This window comes from Miniopterus natalensis, chromosome 11, assembly GCF_054644295.1.
Source record: "Miniopterus natalensis isolate mMinNat1 chromosome 11, mMinNat1.hap1, whole genome shotgun sequence".
Classification (NCBI taxonomy): domain Eukaryota; kingdom Metazoa; phylum Chordata; class Mammalia; order Chiroptera; family Miniopteridae; genus Miniopterus; species Miniopterus natalensis.
Genome location: NC_142091.1, coordinates 38,433,374 through 38,458,521, shown reverse-complemented (window position 1 = coordinate 38,458,521; position 25,148 = coordinate 38,433,374). Strand labels below are relative to the sequence as shown.

The 25,148-nt window shown below is 48.9% G+C and overlaps 1 protein-coding gene across 1 annotated transcript in view; it reads right to left on the bottom strand.

Annotated features, from left to right (window-relative positions):
- Positions 1-4,256: 4,256 nt before the first annotated feature.
- The window catches only part of CHRDL2 (chordin like 2), a 29,880-nt gene continuing 8,988 nt past the window's right edge, over positions 4,257-25,148 (bottom strand). Inside the window, exons 2-12 of the mRNA XM_087822210.1 lie at positions 23,716-23,828; positions 20,106-20,199; positions 18,036-18,178; positions 15,650-15,743; positions 13,896-13,951; positions 12,757-12,925; positions 12,161-12,355; positions 9,825-9,998; positions 8,887-8,941; positions 5,040-5,132; positions 4,257-4,373 (exon numbers count right to left, since the gene is read on the bottom strand). Of these exons, the coding sequence (XP_087678336.1) occupies positions 4,283-4,373; positions 5,040-5,132; positions 8,887-8,941; positions 9,825-9,998; positions 12,161-12,355; positions 12,757-12,925; positions 13,896-13,951; positions 15,650-15,743; positions 18,036-18,178; positions 20,106-20,199; positions 23,716-23,828 (1,277 nt within the window). The 3' untranslated portion in view covers positions 4,257-4,282. The remainder of the gene's footprint in view (positions 4,374-5,039; positions 5,133-8,886; positions 8,942-9,824; positions 9,999-12,160; positions 12,356-12,756; positions 12,926-13,895; positions 13,952-15,649; positions 15,744-18,035; positions 18,179-20,105; positions 20,200-23,715; positions 23,829-25,148) is intronic.

Below are 25,148 nucleotides of genomic sequence, written 5' to 3'. Positions count from 1 at the left end.
CTTGTTCGGGACACATTGCTGAGCCCATTTTGGCCCTAAGCAAGAAGAGTAAGCACAATTAATCAACAGGACATCACTACACACATCTGGCCTCCCCAGCTGGAACTGCTCCAACTTGGTAAGGCAATGCCTTGGATGCCTTTAAGCACCCATTTGGCTCCTAGAGCCAGCCAAAATCATCGGCACACACAGCCTACAGAGAGACGCTTCTACATAAGGCCACATTTTCAAGGCCGAGAGAGAGAGCTATTTTGTCCAATTCATATAAACAAACATAGTAAAACAAAATGAGAAGACAGAATAATATCTCACAAATAAAGGAACAAGAAAAATCCCCAGAAAATCCCTAAGGAAATGGAGATAAGTAATTTGCCTTATAAAAAAATTGAGAGAAACTGTCATAGGATGCTAACCAAACTTGAGAGTGGAATACAGGAACTTAGGAAGAACTTGCACAAAGAGTTACAAAGTATAATGAAGAACTAAGAACTAAGCAGAACTGAAGAATACAATAACTAAAATGAAAAATGCATTAGAAGCAATCAACAGCAGATTAGCTAACACAGAAGAATGGAAAACAGACTAGTGGAAATCAACCAATCAGTACAGCAAAAAGAAAAAAGAATTTTAAAAAATGAGGACTACTTGAGGGACCTCTGGGATAACACAATGAGCTCAAAATTCACATTATAGGGATCCCAGAAGGAAAACAGAGAAACAAAAACTTTATTTAAAGTTTATGAAAACTTTCCTAGCCTGGAAAAGGAAACAGATATCCAGGTCCAGGAAGCAGGGTTTCAAAGAAGATGAACCCAAAGAGACCCACACCAAGACATATTGTAATTGAAATGACAAAAGTTAAAGATAAAGAGACAATCTTGAAGGAAGCAAGAGGAAAACATTGAATTACGTACAAAGGAAACACCATAACACCGTCAGCTGATTTCTTAGCAGCTACTTTACAGACCAGAAGGAAGTGGCAGGGCATCTTTAAAGTGATGAAAGAAAGGAACCTACAGCCTAGAATAATTTACCCAGCCAGGTTATTATTCAGAATGGAGGGAGAGATAAAGAGATTCTCGGAGAAGCAAAAACTAAAGGAGTTCATAACAGTTACAAGAAATGTTAAAGGTTTCCTTTAATCAACAAAAGAAAGGCCATAACTATAAATAAAAAAATATAAGAAAGGTAAAACCTCACAGGTAAAGCCAAATATTTAATAAATACAGTGAATCAGACATTTAAAAATGAAGGTCAAAAGAAAAAAGTATCAAACAAATATTTAGGAGATATATAACACAAAAAGATCTATACAGAGGGAGGAGGAAAAATGTAGTCCTTATAGAATATATTTGAACTTACATGCCTATCACTTAAAATAGACAGCTATAGATAAAGGATAATATACATAAGCCTCATGGTAACCATCAACCAAAAACCTAAAAAAGATATACAAAGAACAAAGAAAGGAATCCAAACAAAACACTAAAAAAACCCAACAAACTACCAAAAAAACAGCAAACCGCAAGAGATCAAGAGAAGAAGGAACAGAACTACAAAAACAACCAACAATTAACAAAATGGCAATAATGACATAGTTATCAATGATCACTTTAAATGTAAATGGATTAAATGTTGACACATGCAGCCTGAAAGTGAAGGAATGGGAAAAGATATCTCATGCAAATAGAAACAAAAAGAAAGCTGGGGTAGCAATACTGTTACATTTCTAAACACCAAAAGCAAACCATCAGAAGGAGAAAGTAAGAATAAAATGCCATTTACAATTGCATCAAAAAACATAAACTACCTAGGAATAAACTTAACCAAAGAGATGAGAAAGACCTATACTCTGAAAACTGTAAGATACTGAAGAAAGAAATTGAAAAGGATACAAATAAATGGAAGGATATACTATGCTCATGGATTGAAAGGATTAATATTGTTAAAATGCCCTTACTAAAGCAATATACAGATTCAATGCAATCCTTATTAAAATACCAATGGCATTCTTCTCAGAATTAGAACATCTAATCCTCAAATTTATGGGAAGCCACAGAAGACCCCGAATAGCCAAAGAAAGAATAAAGTGGGGGGTATATTCCCTGATATCAAACTATACTATAAAGTTAAAATAATTAAAACAGTATGCTACTCACATAAAAACAGATATATAGCTCCATGGGATAGAATAGAGAGCCCAGAAAGAAATCCTTGCTTATATGGTCAGTTAATCTATGACAAAAGAGGGAAGGATATACAATGGGATAGACAGTCTCCTAAATAAGTGGAAAACTGAACAGATACAAGCAAAAAAGTTAAATTGGACCACTTTCTTACACCAAATAAAAAAATAAATTCAAAACGAATTAAAGACTTAAATGTAAGACCTGAAACCATAAGACTCCTACAAGAAAACATAGGCAGGCAGTAAAGCCTTTGACATTGCTCTTAGCCATATGTTTTTGGATATGTCTTCTTGGGCAAGGGAAACAGAAAAACACACAAATGGGACTACATCAAACTAGAATGTTTCTGCACAGCAAAGGAAGCCATCAACAAAATAAAAAGACAACCTACCGAATAGGAGAAGATATTTGTGAATGATACATCTGATAAGGGGTTAATATCCAAAATATATAAGAAACTCATACAATTTAACCTCCCCCAAACCCCCACACAATCCAATTGAAAAATGGGCAGAGGACCTCAATAGACATTTTTCCAAAGAGGACATACAGAGATGGCCAACAGATATATAAAAAGATGCTCAAAATCACTAATCATCAGGAAAATGCAGATTCAAACCACCATAAGATACCACCTCACACCTGTCAGAATGGCTATCATCAATAAATAAATCAACAAATAAGTATTGTTGAGGATGTGGAGAAAAGGGATTGTACACTGTTGGTGGAATTGTAAATTAGTCCAGCCGCTATGGAAAACAGTATGAATATTCCTCAAAAATTAAAAACAGAGCTGCTTTATGATCTGGCAATTCCGTTTCTGGGTTTTTACCCAAAGAAAACAAAAATATTAATTCGAAAAGATATACACACCCCTATGTTCATTGCAGTTTTACTAGTAATAGTAATACTATTTTTATTTACTAGTAATAGCCAAGATAGGGAAGCAACCTAAGTGTCCATCAGTAGATGAATGACTAAAGAAGATGTGGTCCATGTATGCAATGGATTATTTTGGTTATTCAGCAATGAAAAAGAATGGTATTTTGCTGTCTCTGACAACACCGATGGACCTAGAGGAATTATGCTAAGTGAAACAAGTCAGACAGAGAGAGAGAAATACCATGTGATTTCACTTACATGTGGAATCTAAAAAAACTAAAAACAAATGAATAAATAAATCAAAACAGAAACAGACCCACAGATACAGAGAACAAACTGATGGCTTCCCCGGGGGGGTGGGGGGGTGGAATAAAAATTAACTTTTAAAAATAAAATAAAATGGGCTTAATTCCTACTCTGTTCACCTTAAGTGTAATCACGGGCATTAAAACGTCTTTGAAGTTGCCAGGAATTGTACATGTGGGCAGGATAAATTGTGGATGTTGTCTTGAACTGTAACCATTAGGCCCTCTTAGACGGTGGTGCCAGGGTTGGCAATCTGACTGCCAAGTCTTGGAAGTTCTCTGAAGCGAGAGCGTTTGGACTTAGAACGTTGGTCACAGTAGAACGGGGAGGAGCCCTAGCCTGGAGCAAGAGACCTGGCACCCACTTCCAATCTGCCACTAACCTCCATGGATTCAGACAAATTATGCCTCCTCCCTACACTCTGCTTCCTCGTTGTAAAGTGTGGCTGACACTTGTGAGGATCCCTGGAGTATTTGCTGGGAAAGTGCTTTGAGGCTCTGTTCACCCCCTCTGCTGGCTAACTAGAGTCAGTCTCCCTTCTTAGGCTCAATGCCAAAGAGCTATGGGAGGGGGCTCCCCATAAAAGCAGGAGGTGCCATAGTTGGGGGCAGGGGACAGAAGCAGCACAGAGCAGGGGAGAGGCCACAGTGGCAGATAAGGGCCTGGGCAGGGAGGCTGCGGGAACTAGCCCTGGCTCCCATACCAACTCACCTTGAGGACAGGTCTCTGCCCCTTCTGCATCTCAGTTCCCAGGCCTGTAAAACGGGGATAACCAGGCCTGCCTTGCAGTCACTGTGAGAACATGAACAGACTAGATATGAACACAGCAGGCAGGATTGAGGGGTAATGCAATTTATTTATTAATATATAACAACAAAAATGATAAAGCTCATATCTGCAGCAGTTTAGATCTTTGTTATAAGGTCTTGGTCCCTTTGTCTGGACTGGCCATGACCTTCAGCTCTGGCGTCTGGGCTAGGAAGACGTTCCAGTGACCTGCATGGGGGAAAGCAGAAGAGTTGTGCGTGTAGGTGTGTGTGTGCAGGCGTGTGTTTGCACAAGAGGCAGAGTGGCTGGTGTAGGAAAAAGGGTTAGGAGGACTGCGTGGACCTGGGTTTGGAGTCCACAGGGAGGAAGGAGGCGGGAGTCCCCCTCTCATACTTTTATCCAGATCAATTCTGGCACATGACCCCCGCCTTCATCCAATCAACAAGTGGGGGCTGGGCTGGTATCCTGACACCTGTCAGTGACGCGCCCATCTGTGACTTTACCCTCCCCCGCCTGAAGCCCACCTGGGTCCAATCTTCCTCAGTCTAGTGTAAAGCAAATTAAGGGCATCAGAAGGAAGTCGCTAAGAGAGTTCCACGGGGAAATGTTCCAGTAGAGAGGAAAGAGGCAGCACAAGGGTTTGGCGCTCAGACCTCCCTCCTCTACAGCCCTGTGACCCCCATCCCAAGACCAAATCCAGCAAGGCTCTGCTTCAGCCTCCCGCTCCTAAGCACCCGAGTTGAGAAATCTCTGGCGCAGACACCCACTGGATTCCTGTGCCGGGAACTGACGTCTGTGGCTCAGAACCCCCTTCCAGCAGCCTGAAACTCCCCTAGAGGCCTTGGCCTCCAGCCAGACTCTCTTCCCAGGCCCAGTCTCAGCCCCAGGTCCCACCTTCGTGGGTGCCGGTGAGCAGCCGGAAGTTCTGTGCCTCTCTCTGGAAGTCTTGCTTCCTGACTCTCTTGATCTGAATCAAGTGGAAGATTCCTGAGGGCAGAGACAAGGGCATGAGCAGGAAAGGCAGGGCCGTGGGTCAGGGGAATGGGCTGACGGACTTGGAATGTACCCTGTCACCTCCCTCTCCTCCCCTATTCTGATCAGACACCGCATCCTGTGGACTAAATTTCCTAAATATCTGGGATCTGTTCTTCTGTCCCCACTGTCACTCTCCCCACTCAGGCCCCTTCATGTCTTGTTTGAGTCACTGCACTAGATTTCTGACCACTTTTACTCTCCCTCTAACCCATGATCCTAACTGCGGTCATTTGAAAATATACTGTTTCCCTGTCATTCCCCTTCCCTGACCTCCGGTCACCTCTCTGCTGGCCCTGCTCCTGTCACCATCACTGTCCTGCTCTCAAACCACTCACCTGTCCACAATGTAGAAGGGCAGGTTGAAGGAGGGAGGGAAGAAGGGAGGACGGAGGGAAGGAAGGAAAGCTGCCAGGCATGTATGGGCTGGTCCAGCTTTTTTCTGGGCACAGAATGTATGATAAAAATTGATAGGTGTGCTTATTCAGGCACCAAAACACCAACAAGAGTCAGAATTGTAGGCCTCCTTTCAGCACAGTTCACCAGGCCCCCCGAGGGCCCTTGCCTGTGCCCCACCCCTAACCAACTGCCTGAAGACCCCCGAGGGGCCAAGCCTTTCCGTGCGCCACCCCACCTGCTAGAACTCCTCCTCCTGCCGCCAGGTGAACTACTCATCCTCCAGGCCTTAGCGGGGAAGTCTTCCTCCCGCACCCCCATCCCCGCCTCCAGGTAGTTATAACTTCCTTCCTTTTTGGATCCCAAGGAGGAAATGATAACTGCCCACAGCTCTTGGCTTCTGTTGGTGATTGTATCTATTTCTAATGTGCTATTATTGTGTCTATTCTTGCCTCCCCTACCAGACTGGGAACTCTTAGAGGGCTTTCCTCTCTGGGTCTCCTGAGTCTGGCCCACATTAGGCATAAAGAATGGATGGATGGATGGATGGATGGATGGATGGATGGATGGATGGATGGATGAGCAAATACATGTGTACCCAGTCTAGGCCAGGCCCCGAAGGAGGATGAAGTATTATTCTGGACCTTCTCATGTTTGCATTCCATGGGGAGCTGGCCACTGGCTCCTCACATGGTGCTGAAGCTCTGCGCACATGGGCTGTGAGGTTGCACCAGCTGTTACCACCAGGGTCTGTGGCCAGAAAGAACAGATGCGACAGCAAGGCCCCTGCTAGGCCAGCACCGCCCTCAAGGAAACCAAGAACTGGCCTTGTTTGTGGGAATCTGAGTGGGATCCCACCAAGGGCAATGGACAGCACAGACTCTGAGATTAAGGTCCAGGAGGCCAGAATTGTCCTTGGGAACCCCAGCCCAGATGTCAAGGACCAGAATGTGAGAGAGACTCACTCCTGAGCCCCAGGCTACATCACGAGCATGAGATAGGGATGGGTGCTTCTGCTCAGGGCCTGCCACTGCAGCCCCCCAAAACCCAAATTAGAGAGGAGGTAACAGGGAGGTAGGCAAGTCGCCACACTGTAGCTTGTAAAGCATGATCGAAAGGATGGGCTTTCAAGCCTGGAATCAAGAGCTACACTGAGGATCAGGGTTATATCTCTTGCTCTGTGAAGGGCATGCCAGGTTTGAGGCCCCTCAGGGCAGAGGTGGCACTGGTAGGTGAGTCCCAGCAAATAGGATAGGCTCTGTTCAGTGTGAAGACAAAACTTTCCCTAGGCAGAGCCATCCACAGTGTTGGAAGTCAATCATCTGTCTGGAGGTGGGTGGGCGCATGTGCACTAGAGACCATCCGTGAGGCCACACGGGGACATCCTTCCTAGGTCGGGGTAGGAATTGAGACCCAGAAGGCCCCTTCTACTCTGGAACTCCAGAATCTAAAAGGCCCTTAACCCTAAGCCAGCTCTGTTCAGCTTCTGGAGTCTGGGGCTCTCCCCACGTGGTGTAGCCTCACTCTGCCCAGGTTTCAACATTCACCTGCTCACTTTGTCTCCAAGGCCTGCAGTTTCCACTCTATGTGAGAGAACAGTGTGTTTCCCACTGACACTCACACCTTGGGAGTGTTTGGCTTCCATGGCCAGGGACGGGGAGACAATGGGAGGTGGATGGGGCATTTAGGCCACCCAGGGGTTCAGGAGATGGGGAGGGGGAAGCTTGTTAATGACAGGATGGTGGGACCTGGCATTGTGAAGTTGAAAAGCCCCTCACCCCACCCACCTTGTATGATGGGCCTGGTGGTAATGAGGCTGGCCTTGAACTATGAAGTCCCCCTCTGCACAATTCTGGACACACCTTGACCTTCCTCCTAAAGCTTTTAGGCTTCTCCCTAAAAGCATAAGTTCACCTCTATGGAGGCAGCACTGGGGACAGTCAGAACTGGGTTTGAGTATTTACTGCTTAAACTATGTGACTTTGAGCAAGCTGTTTTACCTCTCAGGCTCAGTTTTCTTATCTGCAAAATGGGGCATTAATACATACCCCTCAGGTTTCTTATGTGGATTAAATGAAGCACATTATACATAGAGCCTGCCACACACCAATCACAGAGCACAGGGCATATAAGCATGGGCTCTAGAGACAGAGTTTGAGGCATCACTGCCACCTTGCCTTCAGTGCTTCCCTTCCCTTTTCCTTCCTTCCTTCCTTCCTTCCTTCCTTCCTTCCTTCCTTCCTTCCTTCCTTCCTTCCTTCCTTCCTTCCTTCCTCCTTCCTTCCTTCTTCTTCTTTCTTTCCTTCTTTAAATATATTTTTATTGATTTCAGAGAGAGGAAAGGAGAGGGAGAGAGAGATAGAAACACCAATGATGAGAGAGTCGTCAGTGATCAGATGGAGCCTGCAACCCGGGCATGTGCCCTAACTGGGAATCGAACTGAGATCTCCTGGATCCTAGGTTGATGCTCAACCACTGAGCCACGCCCAGCCAGGCCCCTCTTGCCTTTCTAAATCCTATCCAGCCCCAGGCCCATCTCCCATGAAGCCTTCCTTGACCAGCTCAGGTCCCAGTGAGCTCTTATTGCACCCAAGTCACCAAAGGACTACTTTCTGTGGTCCCAGCACTTGGTGGGGGTGAAGGGAGCCCCAGAGTAAACATGCAGCCAGCACCTGTATGGGGACCAATGGAATCTCAAGGTACAAAAGAATTATAAGGGTTACTCCCCAGCTGCTGACAGAATCCCCACCCAGCCCTTGCCTGCACACTCCCGTGAACGGAGCCTGCTCCCTCCCTTCATTTCAGGAAGGCCCCAAGTATGAGAAAGTGCTTCCTCTTGGTGGCTGAAAGTTGTTTTGCTGCAATCCTAACTGAGTCGATGAGGTAGGATGAGCAGGTTAGTGACATTGGTAAAACCTACTAAAGGTCAGGGGCTGTACCTATGTTATTTCATTTAATCCTCCCAAACCTCTCCTCCCCAATTAACAGAAGAGAAAACTGAGGCCCAGAGAGGTCAAGTGATTGCCCAAGGCCACACAGCTAAGAAATGGTAGGGCCGGGATTTACACCCAGGTCTGATTCTAAAGCCCCTGCTTGTTGACCCTTGTGGTCAGTCAGAACACAGCTGCTCCCTCTGCCTGGGGCAGTCCTTCAGAGCCATGAAGCCAGTGGTCCTGTCCCCCTGAGTCTTCTCTTCTCCAGGCTGAACAGCTCCGCTTTCTTCGTCCATTCCTCCTACGACAGGGGGCAGAGTAGAGCAGGGAAAGAGCCGCATCTGACGTCACAAGACATGGGCTCTAGCTCCTCCACTTACTGGCTGTGTGGCCTTGAGCCAGGTACTTCACCTCTCTGAGCCTCAGTTTCCTCATCTGTAAAATGGGGATAATAATACCTAACTCTCAGGATTGCTGAGCATCAAATGAGATAATGAATTTCGTGAAAGCACTTTGTAAACTCTAAAGTGCTTCACACATTGGTTATTATCATGTCATTACTGCTATTATCCCTTTACCATCCCCTTCTTGTTGTCCCCTCTTTAACTGCCCCCCCCCCCCAGCCAAACCCATCAGGAGAGAAAGTGACCTTAGAACTAATTCAGTTAAAGGGTTTAGTTTGTTTTACTCTACCCAGGGGACTTATGTTTCTCAAGAGAGCCAGAAAACAGAAATCTCAGCAATTTCCTTATTAGTGAAAACTCTTGACCTTCATTTGGTGACATGAGTAGCCTGTTGAATAGGGTGAGTTTCTCACAGAATGAGAACTATATTCTGATTTTAACTTACCTTGGAGGGATAGAATCTACCATACAGAAGAGGCTGAATGAGACTAGCCTCAAGGCCCTCCTGCTTTGAGGTTGCTGTGAGGGCCCTCCTGCCTGAAAAGATCTTCCCTCACAAAATGCTGGAATTCCACCTATAGACATCTCTTTATTTCATCAGGGTAGGCATTACTTTGTCCTGACTCCTTGCAAGGTGCAACAACCCCTTCCCCCCAGGAGAGGGAGCACTTCAAGGCTCTGGCATCCCAAAGCAGGTGAGCTTATCAGAGCTGTCAGAGAATCAGACAGAATCAGGGTCTCCCTCTATCCTGGAATCAGTGACTCTTAAACTTGGAAGGGCGGCCAGAGGCAGGTCTTCCTGGGCCAAAGGCACTTGATCAACAAAATGTGCCTGTAAGGCCTCCAAGGGGCCTGGAGCCCAGGAAGGGGGACAGATCAGAGGTATGCCCAGCTGGGAGGACACCAATGCTCACCTTTTACCAGCTTCCAGAGGTAGATGTTCACCTGCTCAGAGGCCTCACGCTCAAGGGCAAAGCGACGCAGGTTGTCTGGACTTGGGGATACTGATGTGTGCACGAGGACCCGGCCCGGCGCCTTCGGACACCGGGTGGCACTGATCTCACTGTGGCCAGGGTCTGCCTTGACCTCTGGGAGACATAAGGAGCTTGTGAGTGCTCTGTCTCCCCACCCTTGTAGGCTCAAAAAGAGGGGCCACTGGTCTGAATTCCCCTCAAGGTCTCCCAGTCCTTGGGAAACTTCTGGTGCCCTGGGAAGAGAAGGTCTCTGGGGACAAGAAAGGGGGCATCTCCCCCTCTTGATTAGCATATCAGAAAACGTCTCCCCCTTCAGGGCTCATCTTCCACCTCCTCCAGGCAGCCCACTTTTCCTCCCACTCATAGCTTTTAAAACCCTTCTTGCCTATGACTCCCATTCGTGCCCTTAATCCCACACTGCCTTGCATTGCCTTGAACTTGTTTCACTTAGGTGTGTTTTCTCCTTAAAAGAGACCCAACAGGGTGAAGGGCAGGAACCATGTCCTCCAAGTCTTTCGAGTCACTCACACCAAGCACAGGCTCTCAGTGAACACACAGAGTGAAAGGTTTGAGGTGATGAAGGCAGTGATGATATGACGGTTGTGGTGATGGAAGAGGAGGTGGCAGTGATCACGGTGATGGCGACTGTAGTGGTGGTAGTGGGGGGATGGTGGGGTGAAGATGGAGATGGTGGGGATGGTGGTAATTATTTTTGGTGCCAAATTGGATACAGTCTTAAAGTTTTGACATGCTGGAATTTCAAGAACATTCTCCAGAGCTCTCCATGTACCAATATTCCCTGACTATTTTTCAGGGACTAAAAGGCTAAGTCCCTATACATACACTCCCTTCTAGATTCTTATTAGTTATGAGATGTCCAGCTAAGAGCTGTTACAGTATCAATATTTTTAAGAGGAAATGGACTGGGTGCTGAGCCCAAGACCAGGTATGTTTGCGCAGGAGCCCAGGAGCGAGCCTCAGCCAGTCTCATAGAAAATCCAAGTTGAACCCCCATCCCTTGCGTTTGAGGCACTGTCCTGTCATGCTCCCTCCCTGACCCTGGCTCAATAGCATATTACTCTGGTAAATAATAGTTATTCCTTATACTTGGATTTTGAGTTACAATTCATAAAGTATTTTCATCAACTCTGTGTCTGAAGTTCAGAAAGGAAAAGTAACTTGTTAAGCTCACAACTGTGAGTTAGGTAGGTAAATAAGTCAGTAAGCAAACTAACACAAACTCAGATTTCCCGAAGTTAAATGCTGGGATAGGTGGGGTAATTGTAGCCACTGAGCTATCTCATTTGTGAAACAGCTGAGTTGTGAGAATTAAGTGAAATATGTGAAATCACCTGGCACTAGTAGGTTCTCAAGGCATGTTTCCTCCTCTCCTTTCAGCTTTTCCAGTGAAGCCCTCAAACCAGATGTGGTCAGGGAACAACCTCACCTTGCACCTTCCACCCCACCTGCCTTTTCTAGGCCGAAGGGAAGAGGCCTGCCCTTCATATCAGCCAGTGTTGACGCTCACAGACTGTGCTCCTCAGTGAGATACTCTGACATTCCCTTAGGCACACTTAATCCTAGGGTCACATGACATTGCTGAAAGAACTCAGCCGGCAAGTTTGGGAGCCCGAGTTCTAGTTCCAGCTCCACCACTACTTTGCTGTGTGACTTAGGAAAGTCCTTTCTCTTCTCTGGGTCTCAGTTTTCTCATATGTAGATGAGGGTTGAAGGAAGACGACAGAGGTCAAGACTATGGTCTTTGGAGTAAGACAGGCAGGGGTTCAAATCCTCTGTCACTTACAGTTAGTTGTATGACCTGAGACAAGGCATTCATCTTCTCGTTCCATAAAATAGAGATAGATACCTGCCTTGTTCACTGTGGTGAGGATTATATAAACTCATGCATGCAAAATACCTACCTGGCATATGGTAAGTGCTCAATAAACACTGGCTATTTCTCTTAAAAGTCCTAGTATCCTAAGATGTTATGGCTTTATAGAGTCCAGAACACTATTTGATTCTATGTATATATGTCTGAGGGCCTCTGACTCTGTCTCTGTAACATTAGATGGTCCCACAAGTAATATATTACAAGTCTAGCATTTTCCACTGCTGTGCTTCTAACATTCTGTGCATCTAACACCCTTCTATTCTGTGGCTCTGGATCCATGCCCCATCCATGTCAGAGATGATCCAAGTGTCTGTGCCCTGGGGAGAGAGACCCAGGGCTCACTCTGGCCAGTGCCCTCCCTGCCCCCAGCATCTCTTTGTACCTGGGCAAATCTTGCAGCACTTTCCGGACACTTTCTCAGGGTGATGGCAGGGGTACTCAGTGGGGCAGGTCACCCGCTGGCAGTCCTGGCGGCCGTCCTGACAGGTGCACAGGATACAAGGCAGTGGTCCAAAGGAGCGAAAGGCTGGGTGCCACACCTCCCCATGTGAGTATGTCTTCCCGCCATGCACGCAGGCTGGGCCATGGAGGGCAGAGAGGGAGGAGGGTCAGTGCCTGGACTCTGGCCAGAGTCATGTAATAGATGGGGACCCCTGTTCCAACAGTCTGGCCCAGCCACACTGGTCCCATGTCCCTGACATCTCCCCTATCTCAGCACTCAGGGCAGAGATGTGCCCAGTAAGGACTAGTTCTGTCTCTAAGTCAGTACTCTGAACCTCAGTGTCCTCATCTATCAAAGAGGGAATCAGACCTTATGTCCTTTAAGGGCACCTTCAGTTTTGATGTTCTATGAATCTATAAGTTCATAGGAAAATTGAGATTGGAGAACCACTGAGTTGGGGGTATAGGAATGGGAGGTAGGAGCAGTAGCTAGCCCCTGTTCCCATCTCAGTGGTTGGAGGAGGTTCCAGTCCCCACCTTTTTTATGTTTCTCCTTCAGGACGATCTTGACTGTTGTGCTGCCGGCCCCCTTCGGTCGGAAGTGGCGAGGAATGAAGCCCAGAGGGGAGCTGAGCCCAGTGGGGGCTGGGGTGCCCAGGCCTCTCCTTCTCCCGCCGTCCCCTGAACATGGATCCTGGGAATGTCTCTGCAAATGGCAGGAAGGATGAAGATCACTGATGGGCCACTGCCAGTGAAGGAGTAGCAAGACAGAGGCTGCAGCAAGCGGCCTGAGGGTAGATACCAGCATGACTTCCCAGTGAAGAGAGGGCACAGGCTAGGGACAGAGGAAGATCTGGATGGAGTCTAAGATGTTCTCAGACAGTGGATCTTTGAAAACTCGGAGGACAGTACTTTGGAAATCCAGCCTCCACCAAGCCCTTCTTAGGCCTGTCAGAGCCAGGGCCTTGGGGCTGGGTGAGCCAAGGGTGCTGAGGTCTTTATGTGGGTGACATAAGTGATCAGGGACCCAGAGAACTTAATATTTAAGAAACATAAGGTGAGAATGTAGTGAGGATGAGGGTCCAGGTGGCCCAAACAGAAAGAGCAGGTGGAGTTGTTCACATTGTAGACAGCACAGATGATGGATGGGGACCTGAGTCAGCACGTGAGCCCATTCTCCTACCTCTTTCCTCTCCAACCAGAGAGAGCAGGGCAGTTTAGCTTACCTAACTCTAGATCAAGACTGTAAGGGGCCAAGACAGAGGGGAGAAACAGGGAGGTAGCCCCCAAAGAGCCAGCACCTCAAGAGCTGGCTGGGGAAGGCTGACCCAACTGAGAGGCCACTCCCTCAGGGAACATGCTACTCAAAGCACAGACACAGGCTCTGAACTGAACAGTGTCAGAGTTTCCCAGGAGGGAAATCGGTAAGGTTGGGGCCTGTTCCAGGTTGTTTGGTGCTTTCCCCTGGCCCCTCCTGGCCCGTCAATCATGATGGGACCCATGACGGGAGGTTAGGGACAGTGGCTGGACTTGGTGGGGCTAATGGAGCTGACCCAGGGGACAAATGAGAAATGAGGACAATATGATTGCTTGCTCCAGAGTCATGGAGATGTAGGCCTGGATACCAGCCCACCTCACCTCCTCTCCCCACCCTGGCAGTAAAGCTGTGTACTCACTGCCCCACGGTGTAACTGTGTGGTGTCCTCTTCAGCTGATTTCTCACCTGAGCCATCTGGAAACCCAAAGAGAAATCGAGTCAGCCTCCACATCCTCAGCCTTGCTGGCTGGAGCCCTGCAGCCTCCACCTCCAGGCTCAGCCTCTCTAAGGCCTAGTGCTATTTCTGCAACCCCCGAACACCAGCAGGTCCCTTTGTCCCAGTGGGGACTTATTCCCACTTCTCATTATAGCGTCTCCTCACCCTTGGGTTAATGAAGCCCTTACATCTGGGTCACTGCCTCAGTTTCCACACACTGACCTCCTGGTCACCATTAGGACTGAACTGCTTGGCTGGGCCAGAGCTCTTGCTCAGTGCCCATCATGGATGGCCCAGAATCCCATCCCTGCAACCTGCTTAGTCGCAGTCCCCTGGGCAGCTACTCTACCCAGCCGCACTTGGAGTCACACTATTGGGGAGTTCCCTGAGCTTCTCTGCCCCTCCAGCTGGGACACCCGAGGACCCCTCCATCTCCCACCTCCTGGGGCACCAGCATACAAGGTCTTTTGGAGCCCCAGGGCTTCCTAAAGCCCAGAGTGGGCTTCTCTCTCCCAAGCCCCTGCCTCACGTACAGTCTGGCGCCCTCTGATATTCTAGGTCAAAGACCAAGAACCCTGGGGTTAGACTGTCCATTAGGAGTCACTGAGGCCAACGGCTCAGTGCGTACATGGCATGGCTGAGACCCAGAGAGGAGAACGGATCTGCAGGAAATCGCTGGAAGAACCAGGACTAAACTGGAGTCATCTGGCTTCCAGTCCAGTGCCCATCCAGTGCACCAACATCCAGGGAAGCGTTCAACTACGGTTCACTCCCCGCACCGAGTCCTGCCTCCTCCAAGAAGTTTTCTTAGACTACCCCAGCCCACAGGGAACAGTCCAACCATCTGTGCACTTCATTCTACTTAAGCGGGTTGCCCTTCACTGCCAACATGTTAGCCTATCTCTGCCCAGTACAGAGAGTCTACCTGGATTCTGCTTCACACACTTGCTCTGAGCCCCGGTGAACACAGGCCTGTGGCCAGCTCCGCGGTGAGGATGACAGGAGGAGACGTGGTCCCTGCCTGTACAGACCCCTCTCCTGTGCCTCTTTTGGTCCTCTCGGCCTCATCTGACTGCAGGGACTTCAGCAGCATCCCCTCCGCATGGGCTCCAGCTGACTTCCCTCAAGCTCAGTCTGTCAGCACCTACCCTCATGTCCATGCCCATGGACATGTCTCCCTCCAGGCCCCCACCCCACTCCTGCCCCCAGGGTAGCTTAGCACCCACATATGCACCCACAGGAGGGGAGCATGAAGGAATTCATCATGGGGTGAACCTTTGATCAATGGAAGTTAGTGGTTGGGGACAAATTCTTCCTCTATCAACCCCAGACTTTCTGAGAAGCAGAAGATGACTTAGAGCAATAGGTCACACTTGATATCAAGCAGGGACAGTTCTCCAACTCATTCTCACTTTGTTTCTCTTTCCTTGCCTGCCTTACTCCCCCTTTCCTTCCTTCTCTCTCCCTGGGATGGCAATAAAAAATGCACCTCAGCCTCTGCCATAGGCTCGGCTTTCAGGGAGCTCTGGGCTAAGCCACTGCCCTTGAAGAAGAAATAGTCTGCTACATGCTGAGTGTCCCCTGAGGTCCCCCACCCCCAACTCCACCCCCACATAGTCCATGACTGGAGGATTCCTGGGGCGGGTGGGCACTTCTAGATCTAGGGGCAGACTCACCTTTGCAGGCCTGGCAGCAGGAGCTGGGCAGCGGGAGAGGTGAGGGGCAGCCTGGTTCCGGGCAGGTCATGAGGCCGCAGTAGATCTGGCCCTCCTGAAATACAGAGCAAATGGGAGCTGGGAGATGAGCTCTGATGAGGTTCAGCCTTGGGGTTAGGAAAGCCCCCTGCCCTGGGGGCATATGGCCCTGAGGTCTCCCCTGAGGTGGGGGAGGGAGGGAGCAGCAGGGTGATGTAGGCAAGGCCCAACCAGGTCAGAAGAGGGGCCCTCTGTACCCTCCCATTGCCACTCCAGGCCCTGAAGTAGCATTCATATCACCCTTCAGTTCCTAAAGCATTTTCACACCCTGTCCCTCCCCAGGCTCTGACAGCCACTCGATGAGGTGGGACCCTTCCATGCTAGAGATGGAGAGAGCCTGCACAGGGGCCTAGCCTGCCTAAAGTCAGAGACACAGCCATGCAGAATGGACTAGAGCCCAGTCTCCAGGCTTTTCCTATTGAAATCAATGTTCTTCATCCCTGGCCTGGAAAGGGGGGTCCAGCATAAGGGAGGGACATAGGTGGGGGGTACCTTGGGCTCATCTTGCTCTCACTAAAAACCCTAGGTCCGCAACTTCAGGACCCAGTCTGGAGAGGCAACACTGCAGGGAAAAGGGCCTTCTGGGAATCGGGAGGCCAGATGACCTTTGGTCAGTCACTTCTCTTCTCTGGGCCTCAGTTTCTTCCTCTGTGAAATGGGGGCACACCCATCTGGGTTGCGAAGATTAAGTGAGAGGACAGTTGTGAAAACGTTTTTTTAAAATATAAAGCATTTTTAAAATGGGAGGAAGTGATGTTACCTCAAGTCCTTCCTTATTCCTTTTCCAGTGAGTCTCAAAAGTAAGGGTTCTGATCCCTCAGACAAGGCCAGGAGTCAAGTCAGACCCATATAAACAGGCATGAGGAGGAGGAAGGGGAGACCCAAGTATCAGGGAGAAGGGACAAAGAGTCACAAGAATGCTTTCACCCCCAACCTCACCCTTATTTCTGTCTCTTCTCACGGCCCCCTCCTAATCTAGGCCTTTGCTTGATAGGAAGCAGCACAATGCAGGGAAAGGAACATGTGTTTTGGAGTTATGCGGCCTTGGCTCTGAATTCTGGCTCTGCCACTTAACTAGCTGTGTGACCTTAGGGAAGTTGCTTAACTGCTCTGAGCTTCAATTCCTTCATCTGGTATCTTTCTCCTAGGGTCATTAGGAGGTTGTATTTAAGCATGAGGCATTTCTATGAACCTAGTAGGTACCACGGAGTAGACCACTACAAGAGATTCAGGCTCTGCAAAAATAATCGCTCTCTAGGTTGACTTATAAGTAGTCACTCTCGTTTCAAGTTGTTTGCTCAGCAGCACAGTTACTTCAAGGATCAGAGCCTCAGACTGATGGGATTCTCCTACTGAACAGATGGAGAGGCAAGCTGAGAGAAGTGGCTTTCTCAAGGTCACACGGGGAACCATGGCAGAGCTAGAGCTCCAACACGGGTGTCCAGCACCTAGTCTAGACCTCCTCCCTTCACACCACTGCTAAATCTGATGATTATTTTAAAGAGAGGACATTGGAGATCCCCTGGTCAGGCCCCCTATGCATGCAAAGGAACTGAGGCCCAGAGAAGTTTGGCGATCAGGTAGTAAGGAAACCTGGAGAGCAGAGGAGTTTCTCCTGACAAGGCACAGACGCGGAGCTGAGCTTAAGGGTAAAATGATATGCTGAAACCCCCTGCAAACCTATGGGAGGGCCACACCTAGAACCCCCCAAAAGGAGGAGGGTGAAGACTTTCCAGGTCAGCCTTGTTTGGCTTCAGACTCTGTACACTGTAACCCTGCAGAGTCAGCCCTGCCTGTCCCAAAGCTCAACTCTGACCACAGCAGGGGTAGTTCAGGCAGCTTCAGATTGAATTCCATCTGATATAGGCTGGCCCTGCCGCTGTGCCCCAGGACTGAAAGCTGATTATTCACTCACTCACTCACTCACTCACTCATTCATTCACTCACTCATTCACTCATTCATTCCTTAAAGACATCCTCTGTAAGCTAGGCCCCGGGCCAAGAGCAGTGGAAGATAAATAAATGAGTTGGGTATGTTCCCTCCCCTCCAGGAGTGCAAAGGCTACCTGGGGGAACAGAAATGGGCAAATGTTAGTGCAAGGTGACCGGTGCTGTAACAGGCAGCTCGGGAGGGTGCAGAAGCCCAGAGAAGGGCAGGATGTTCCAAACTCCTGGTGTTCCTTTGTTCCTGAGTCCACTCACTCTCACTTTGCTCTGACCAGAACAATCTCCCTCCCTCCCAGTCCACGCCACCCTGCTTTTCAGGCCCAGACCATGGGTGGGCTACAGGAGGGTAGAAGGTTCTTACGGTACAACTGCAGAGAACACACTGGTTGGGCAGGTGGGAAGGGAACAGCTCATGGGCACTGAACATCTCTCCATGTTGATACATGGTTCCGTTGTGCTGGCAGGACTTTGGGGGCGCTCGGAGCCCAGAGGGCGTGTGAGGTTCTGCAGGTGGGGAGGGGCAGGAGGAAGAAGAAAATGAGGTTTCATGTGGATCTAAGAACTTTGACAGAATTAACTGGGCCACTTTTCTGAAAGTTTTGCATTTTATCCCATCTTGGCATTTAAATTGAGCTCTGGCCTCGGTCTTTCCAGACAGTCCCCGTATCAGCTAACCAAGAAAAGGTCCTGCTGACACCTACAACTGACCTTGTCACTCTCCCACACTCCTCCGCATGGCCTTTCAGCCCCCAGTGTCTGAGCTGGTCCTTCCCAGAGCCAGAGGCCAGCTCAGAAGCCTCAGCTCCACTGAGGCCCACTCAGTGGGAACCTGCGTTAGTTCATTCGACATTCAATGAGCATCCACAGGGCACCTCCTAGTGCCAGGCACTGCTCTAGGTGCTGGGGACACAGTAGTGAACAGAACAAAGTCCCTCATGGAATGACATCCTAGTGGAGTCAGCTGGGATGAGCTAGACTGTCCCTGTGCTTGGTGTAAGCTCCTGTCATTCACTGGCCACCAGAGCCTCTCTCCCCATTGCCTGCCGACTGATTAGCCAGTCTCATCCTGCCAGGCGGAGGAGGAAGCCTCTAAGGCTCCCGTCCTGAGAGAGCCCGCTCATCCTCTCAGACACCTTCACTAAACACCTTCTCGCACCAGGCACCACACTAGGTGTTGGGAATGGAGCGCCCAACAAGACTCAGCGCCGCCCATCAAGAAACTCACAACCTAACTGGTAGAGAGACATGCCATACTTACTCAGTGACACTGTCGCATGGTAAAGGCTAGGGCACAGAGGGGGAGCCACTAACTCAGCCAGGACACTGGGGTGGGGTAGGGTCAGGGAATGATGGTCTGAGCTGAGTCATGAAGAACACGTAGAGCCAGGTAGGCAAAGGGGCAGGAAAGAGAGAGAGAGAGAGGAGCAAGTGAGGAAGATGGGGCCTGGGCCAAGGCACAGTCAGTCAGCAAGGAGCGGTCAGGATTCCTAGAGTCAGCCTCAGAGAGGGAGGAGGCATGACGCCCCCTCGCTGGGCAGGATGAAGCTCAGAGCCCCTGCTTCCTGAGGGAATCCTGAGCCAGGAATCTCTGCGACCTAAGGCAGAGCCTCGGTCAGATCCTACTACAGTCCCACATGGAAAACGAGCCCCTCTATATCCATTCCACACAGGTCGCCAGCTCACCAGGAGAGCCCTGGCTCTCGAGCCTAGAGGCTGAGGCTGTAATCTGGAGCCTCCCTCATTACCTTGATGCCTCTACGGATGGCTTTTCCTCTCCACATCTCCCCGCCCCCACTCTTCTAAATTGGCCTCCCTGCTGGCTGCCTTTCATTGGTCACTTGATATGCCAGTTTCTTCCCACACTACCTCTCCTCTCTCTTACCTTTACTTCCCAGAATCTCAGTCTTAGAGGCTCTTAGAACCTTAAAATTGTGGAATCATAGACATTTAGCATCAGGACACAGAGTTCCCGAGCCTCAGCATTGGGACGAATCTCAGGGCACACATACTCCAACTCCTTTGGTCATTCCCAGCCCCAGGGCTGTAATCCTGGGGCTCCCTGCAGGGCCTCCTAGCCCCAACTCACCTCTACTTGCACAGGCAAGTCCGCTCCCTCAGGCTCTGGCCAGCCAGAGAGAGACTAGAGCCTGAATGTGCCACGGACAGGACAAGCAAGCTCCTATTTCCCTCAGCTACTCTCCACATTTTCTCCCCTCAATCCTGCTAAGGACAGCTACTTAAGAATGAGAAGTTTGCTGCTACCCCAGCCCTCCTTGGGTATCCAGGATTCTTCCTCTGAGCACCTTGGTGCCTCAACACCTCTGATGGCTAGAGAATACCTCTCTCATTCCAAGGGCCTCCCTCTGCCAGAGGCCTGCATCGGGGTGAGATAAGGGTCAGTAGGTATAAGGGGATAAAAGAGGCTACTTACCCACACACCGGGGACAGCACTGCTGTGGCTCCGTCACAGGCTGGGGGCAGTGGACAGGCGGGCAGTGGAGGCGATAACAATTCACATGGGCACTCTGAAGGGGACACAGGGGTAGGTCCTAATTCCAAAGAGCCATTGCCTCCCACCTGAACCCATCCTCTCCCAAAACCCCAACCCAATTGCAGACACTTCACTCATTTTAAGCCTGTGATGGAATAAAAGCAATAAACTTATGTGTCCAGCCTCTCCCTTCCCTTGCTCCCTGTGTGGCTCGCCCATCCATGTTCCTCCCTGACCACGGAGGAGGGCTCAGTGTGCATGGGCTTGAGCAGACCTAGTGTCCCCTTCACAGTGCTTGAGGCATACAAGTTAAAGCCTTGAGTTATTTCTACATTGATCTTGACTCTTATTTTAGCTCCAGGGCTTTGTTCTTTGACCTCTGAGCCCAAGCTTCATGGTTAAGAGAGGAATGTCACATCCAAGGACAGGTGACAGGGATGGGAACAAGACTAGAAACCTGGTGTGAATAAGACCCAGGGCTTTGTGATCCATCCCTATATCTCTGGGAGGTTTTGTGACCCTATACAAAGCCCTTGGCACCAGAGAAGGAAAAGCCCAAAGTTCTTATGCTTTTTTAAGTACAGCAAGTGAAAGAGAAGGGAGCAGAGAAACATAACAGAGAAAGATGAGGAGCTAAAGGGAGAGAAGCTAACACCCCTTATGGCAGTTTTCTGAGTCCTAGGCTCCCCACACCTTACTTGCCCCTGTTGTAAGGGTCATTGCACTGCGTTGTAATGAACTGTGTACAGCTGTGCCATCTATTCACCATGAATTCCCAAGAACAAAGACCAAGTCTCATTCTATTCATCTCTGAATTGTCAGCACAGGGCTTGGCTCCAAGCTAGTACCTGCTACAGGTTGAATGAATGAATGAGTGAATGAATGAGAGCCAGGAGGGGAGGAATAGATGGTGTCTCTCTTAGAGAAATGAAGCTAGCTTTGTTCAAACTTTGAGGTTGGCAAGTTCGTTTCCAGCCTCTCTGCCCACCTAAGTGCCCCGATAGCACTCTCCCAGAAACAGCCTCCTACCCCATGGAAAACCCTGGACCAGGCCCTAGTCCCTCTGGAGTCACTGCTTCTCAAAGATTAATCTGGGCTGACGCATCATAGAGTCCACTGAATTGATCTGAGCTCCACAAGGGGCCTTCTAGAGGCCTGGCACACATGCATGCTTAATAAATGTGCAGAGGGTGAACTGAGCCCTCAGATGAGAAGGTAGGGTGGAGTGTGAGGAACTATGAGGCCTGAAGAGGTACAATCTCTCTCTTGATTCTGGCTTTGAAGGATCCCAGGGATGGAGATAATCAGTGACATGCAGCAGGAAGTAAGATAGATACAGGTCAGGGAGTTGAAAGGGTAGGGGGCCTTGCAGCCAAAGTTGCCTCTCAGGAAAGTCATAACTACCGTGTACTGAGTGGCTACCAGGTAGGGGTTTTATGTTATACAGAAATGTATTATCTTATTTCATCTTCTCAAGAACCTTAGAGGTAAACACTATTATCCACACTTTCAAAATGAGAAAAGAGCCTCTGAGATGTTAAGTTGCCTGAGATGACACAGCAAGTAAGCACCACCTCCAGGGTTGTGCACTTTCCATGATGCTGAGCTGTCTCTGGTGGACGGGGTGGGACTCACACATTCACTCAAAATTTACTGCATGACTACTGAGTGCCAGGGACTTAGCAGTGAGTGAGACTGGCAAGGTTTCTGCTCTCATGGAGCTTACATCCTTGCAGGGGGAGACAGACCATAAAAGACAAACAAGTAGTAGGAACAAGATCATTTCAGATGTTAAAATTTATGATAATCACACAAGGTAATGTGATTGAATTACCAAGATTAGACAACTTTAGAAACAGCAGTCAAAGAAAGCCTCTTAAGGAGGTAATATTTATGTCACGAACTGTGAGAGGAGAAGGAACCATCCATGAGAAGATCCAGGGGAAGAGCATTCTAGGTGGAGGAACAAGTAGGAATGAGTTTGAAGTGTTGGCACAAGTAGGAAGTGAGGTTGAAGAAATAAGGCGAAGTCAGATCACACAGAGCCACAGCAGGGAGTCTGAATTTTACTTTAGATGCACACGAAAGCTAATGGAGGGTTTCAGGGGCTTCCGGAATGACATGATCAGTTTCATGTTCAGCAAAGATCCTTCTAGCTCCTGTGCGAAGGATGGATTTAGAGTCTCCCAATGGAGGCTCTGTTGGGAGGCCTGAGTAGCATCCAGGTGAGAGATGAAGGTGGCTTAGAATAGGGGGAAGTGGTGATGATGAGAGAAGTGAAGGGATTCAGGGTATATTTTAGGGGTATCGGCTATAGCTCTTTCGGTTGAGGAAACTGCGTATGTAAACTCTGGGGAGGGAGAAATGAATTAGCTTCCGTGGATCACAAAACTTGGACTTTGTCAACTGGACCACATAATATGTCTGGAATTTTCTGTTTGGGTTTCCTTCCTGTTCTTTGGCTGTATTTCATAAAGTTCTTTTTGAAAAGCTGATTGGCCTCAGATGTGCTAAGAAAAACCAAAGGGAGGCAGTCCTGGGGGTGTTGTGCCCCTGTTGGCAGCAGAGTTCCACCTGGAGCCAACATGGTAGAAGTAGTGGAGAGTCAGAGGGAAAGGCCCCAGGAGGAGGGAGACCCCAGGGATCAGAGTCAGGAGAGGGGCTGGCTCACTTGCCAGTGTCCCTTCAGAAGCTTTTCTCTGCTCCCACCCTGAGCTAAGGATTGTTGTAACATGGGAGGCTCTTGCCTGGCCTGAGGATTCTGCACCACATGGAAGTCTTATTTATTCCATCCAGTTGATTGTACAAGGCCCTGCAGAGGGTACTGGGTTGGAGGTGGGGTGGCAGGAGAGAGGAGGTGAACAAAAAATTGGGTCTCTGCCCCAATTTGTTCAGCCTTTGGCAGGACACTGAACTGGACATAAGACAGCGCCTAGGAAAACCTGCTCTCAGGCTCCATCTAGGAGGGTCAGTAACTGACAGACACAGGTGACTATTATACCTGGCAAACAGTGATCAGGAGAAAGGACGGAGAAACTTACATGGGATCCCAGAAGAAGAAAATGCTTGCAGATGAGGGATCAAGTAAGGCTACTGGTAAAGGTGACATTTGGCCAAAGCCCTAGAAGAACAACCCTTTGGACCAGTGGAATTGGGAGAATGCATCCTAAGGCAGTGTGGCGAGAGAGGGCTGGAGGAAATAATATGAGGAAAGTACGGGAGGCTGGGTCGGAAAGGCTGTTTTCTGCTACACAGGAGGCGGGGAGGCTGGCACCAGCAGAGGTGGAGAGAAGGCTGGGATGAGAGATGGGAGACCGAAGTCCTGGCCCAGCCTAGCTGCTGACCCGCTGTGTGACTTATCCCTCAGAGGTGTGCAGTAGTGGTGGCAGGCACTGAGTATTCGGTAGTAAAGTGGCATGGCCCCAAGTTCCTAGGGATCCTGGGACCAGAGTGCTCCTGACCTCCAGAGTCAGGCTTCCTCCCTCCCTCTGGGGTGACTTCTCTGGAGGTCTCCCAGACATACCTGACACAGGTGGCCAGAGGAACCTACCTCGGAACAAGTGCAGCGAAGGCAGTACATCAGGCCCTGTGGCTCCAAGTAGGGGTGCCAGCTCTCGCCGGGGGAATATCTCTTCCCATGGAAAAGGCAGAACATGTCTGGGCCTGGCAAACCAACCAGTGCTTTGTCAGTCCCAGGGCACTCCAGCCCAAAGACCCTGCCTCATCCCTCCTTCTTTCTGGTTCTAGGAAGAATGTCATCTGCATCACTCAGGCCAAAGAGAATCCATTGGATATGCTGTCCCCGTCAGGGGGCCAGAACATCTTAGTTTGAATTTCACCTTGACCGCTCACTTGCTGTGTGACTTCGGGAATATCACTGCCCTTCTCTGAACCTTAACACTTCTGTCATGGGGCAGTTGAAGGATCAGGCAGTGAAAGTGCTTTATAGATTCAAATGGTGGTACAAATGTTAGTTATTATGATTAGAAAAACCATCTGAGGGCCAGAGAGGGTAAATCACACCCCTAAAGTCACACTGCAAGTCAGTCACCAAGCAGGGATGACAGCCTAAGTCCAACTGGCTCTTTCTGCCCTCAGAATCACACTTCCTTCCTTTCCCTTTGTCTCATTTTGCTTATTTATTTACTACATCTCTGTACCCTCTCCTCCCTTGCCCTCTGCTGCTCCCCTTCACTCTCTCTCAGTCTCTGACCTACCTTTTGAATAAAGCTACTCACAGCAGCTTTCTTGCTTTCATACTATACCGTGTCCCTATATCTCAGCCAGCCGTGATGGAAAGCGCCTGAATTGGGAAAATCAAGTACTGCCCAGTGACAGGTTAGAAAACTGACTTTAATATCCTTAAAAACAGTCATCGGTACTATTGCACAGTCAATTGATCAGTGTGTGTGTGACTGCACATTAATTATTTTTGTCATCTGCATATCAGTTGTCAATATGGAGATGAATGCTTCTAAGAATGTTTAAAATCGTTTGTTTTGTGATGTGCTATAGCTCTTCTGCAATCCTGCTTTCTTGAAACCTCCACCTCTGTCTCTCCTCCCATAGCCCAGTCTTTTGGGCTCTTTCTAAAACACACCAGCCCTCACCTCTTATTGGCTCACTGCCTAGCAGCAGGTCAGGGCTCCAGATTGGATTTGTAGCTCTTGGTCCCACCCCTCTACCTCTTGCCCTATTCTTGCCAACCCTCCTCCACTCAGGTATCTGCTGATTCTTACAACCCAGAAGGGATGCTATCATTCCTACAGCAAAACTCTCCATTATCTGAAGAATAACCTAAGCTCTTTTAGGGAGGTACTAGGAGACCTAGCACCATTGAAGTGTCCACAAAGACTTGCTGAATTAAATGAGTTGAAATATGGAGAAAGGAACCACTTATTGACTATCCTCTCTTTACATAAATTACTTAATTATCTCATTAATATTCTGGCTTGGAAAATTAAATTGGAAAGTGCTTGTAAA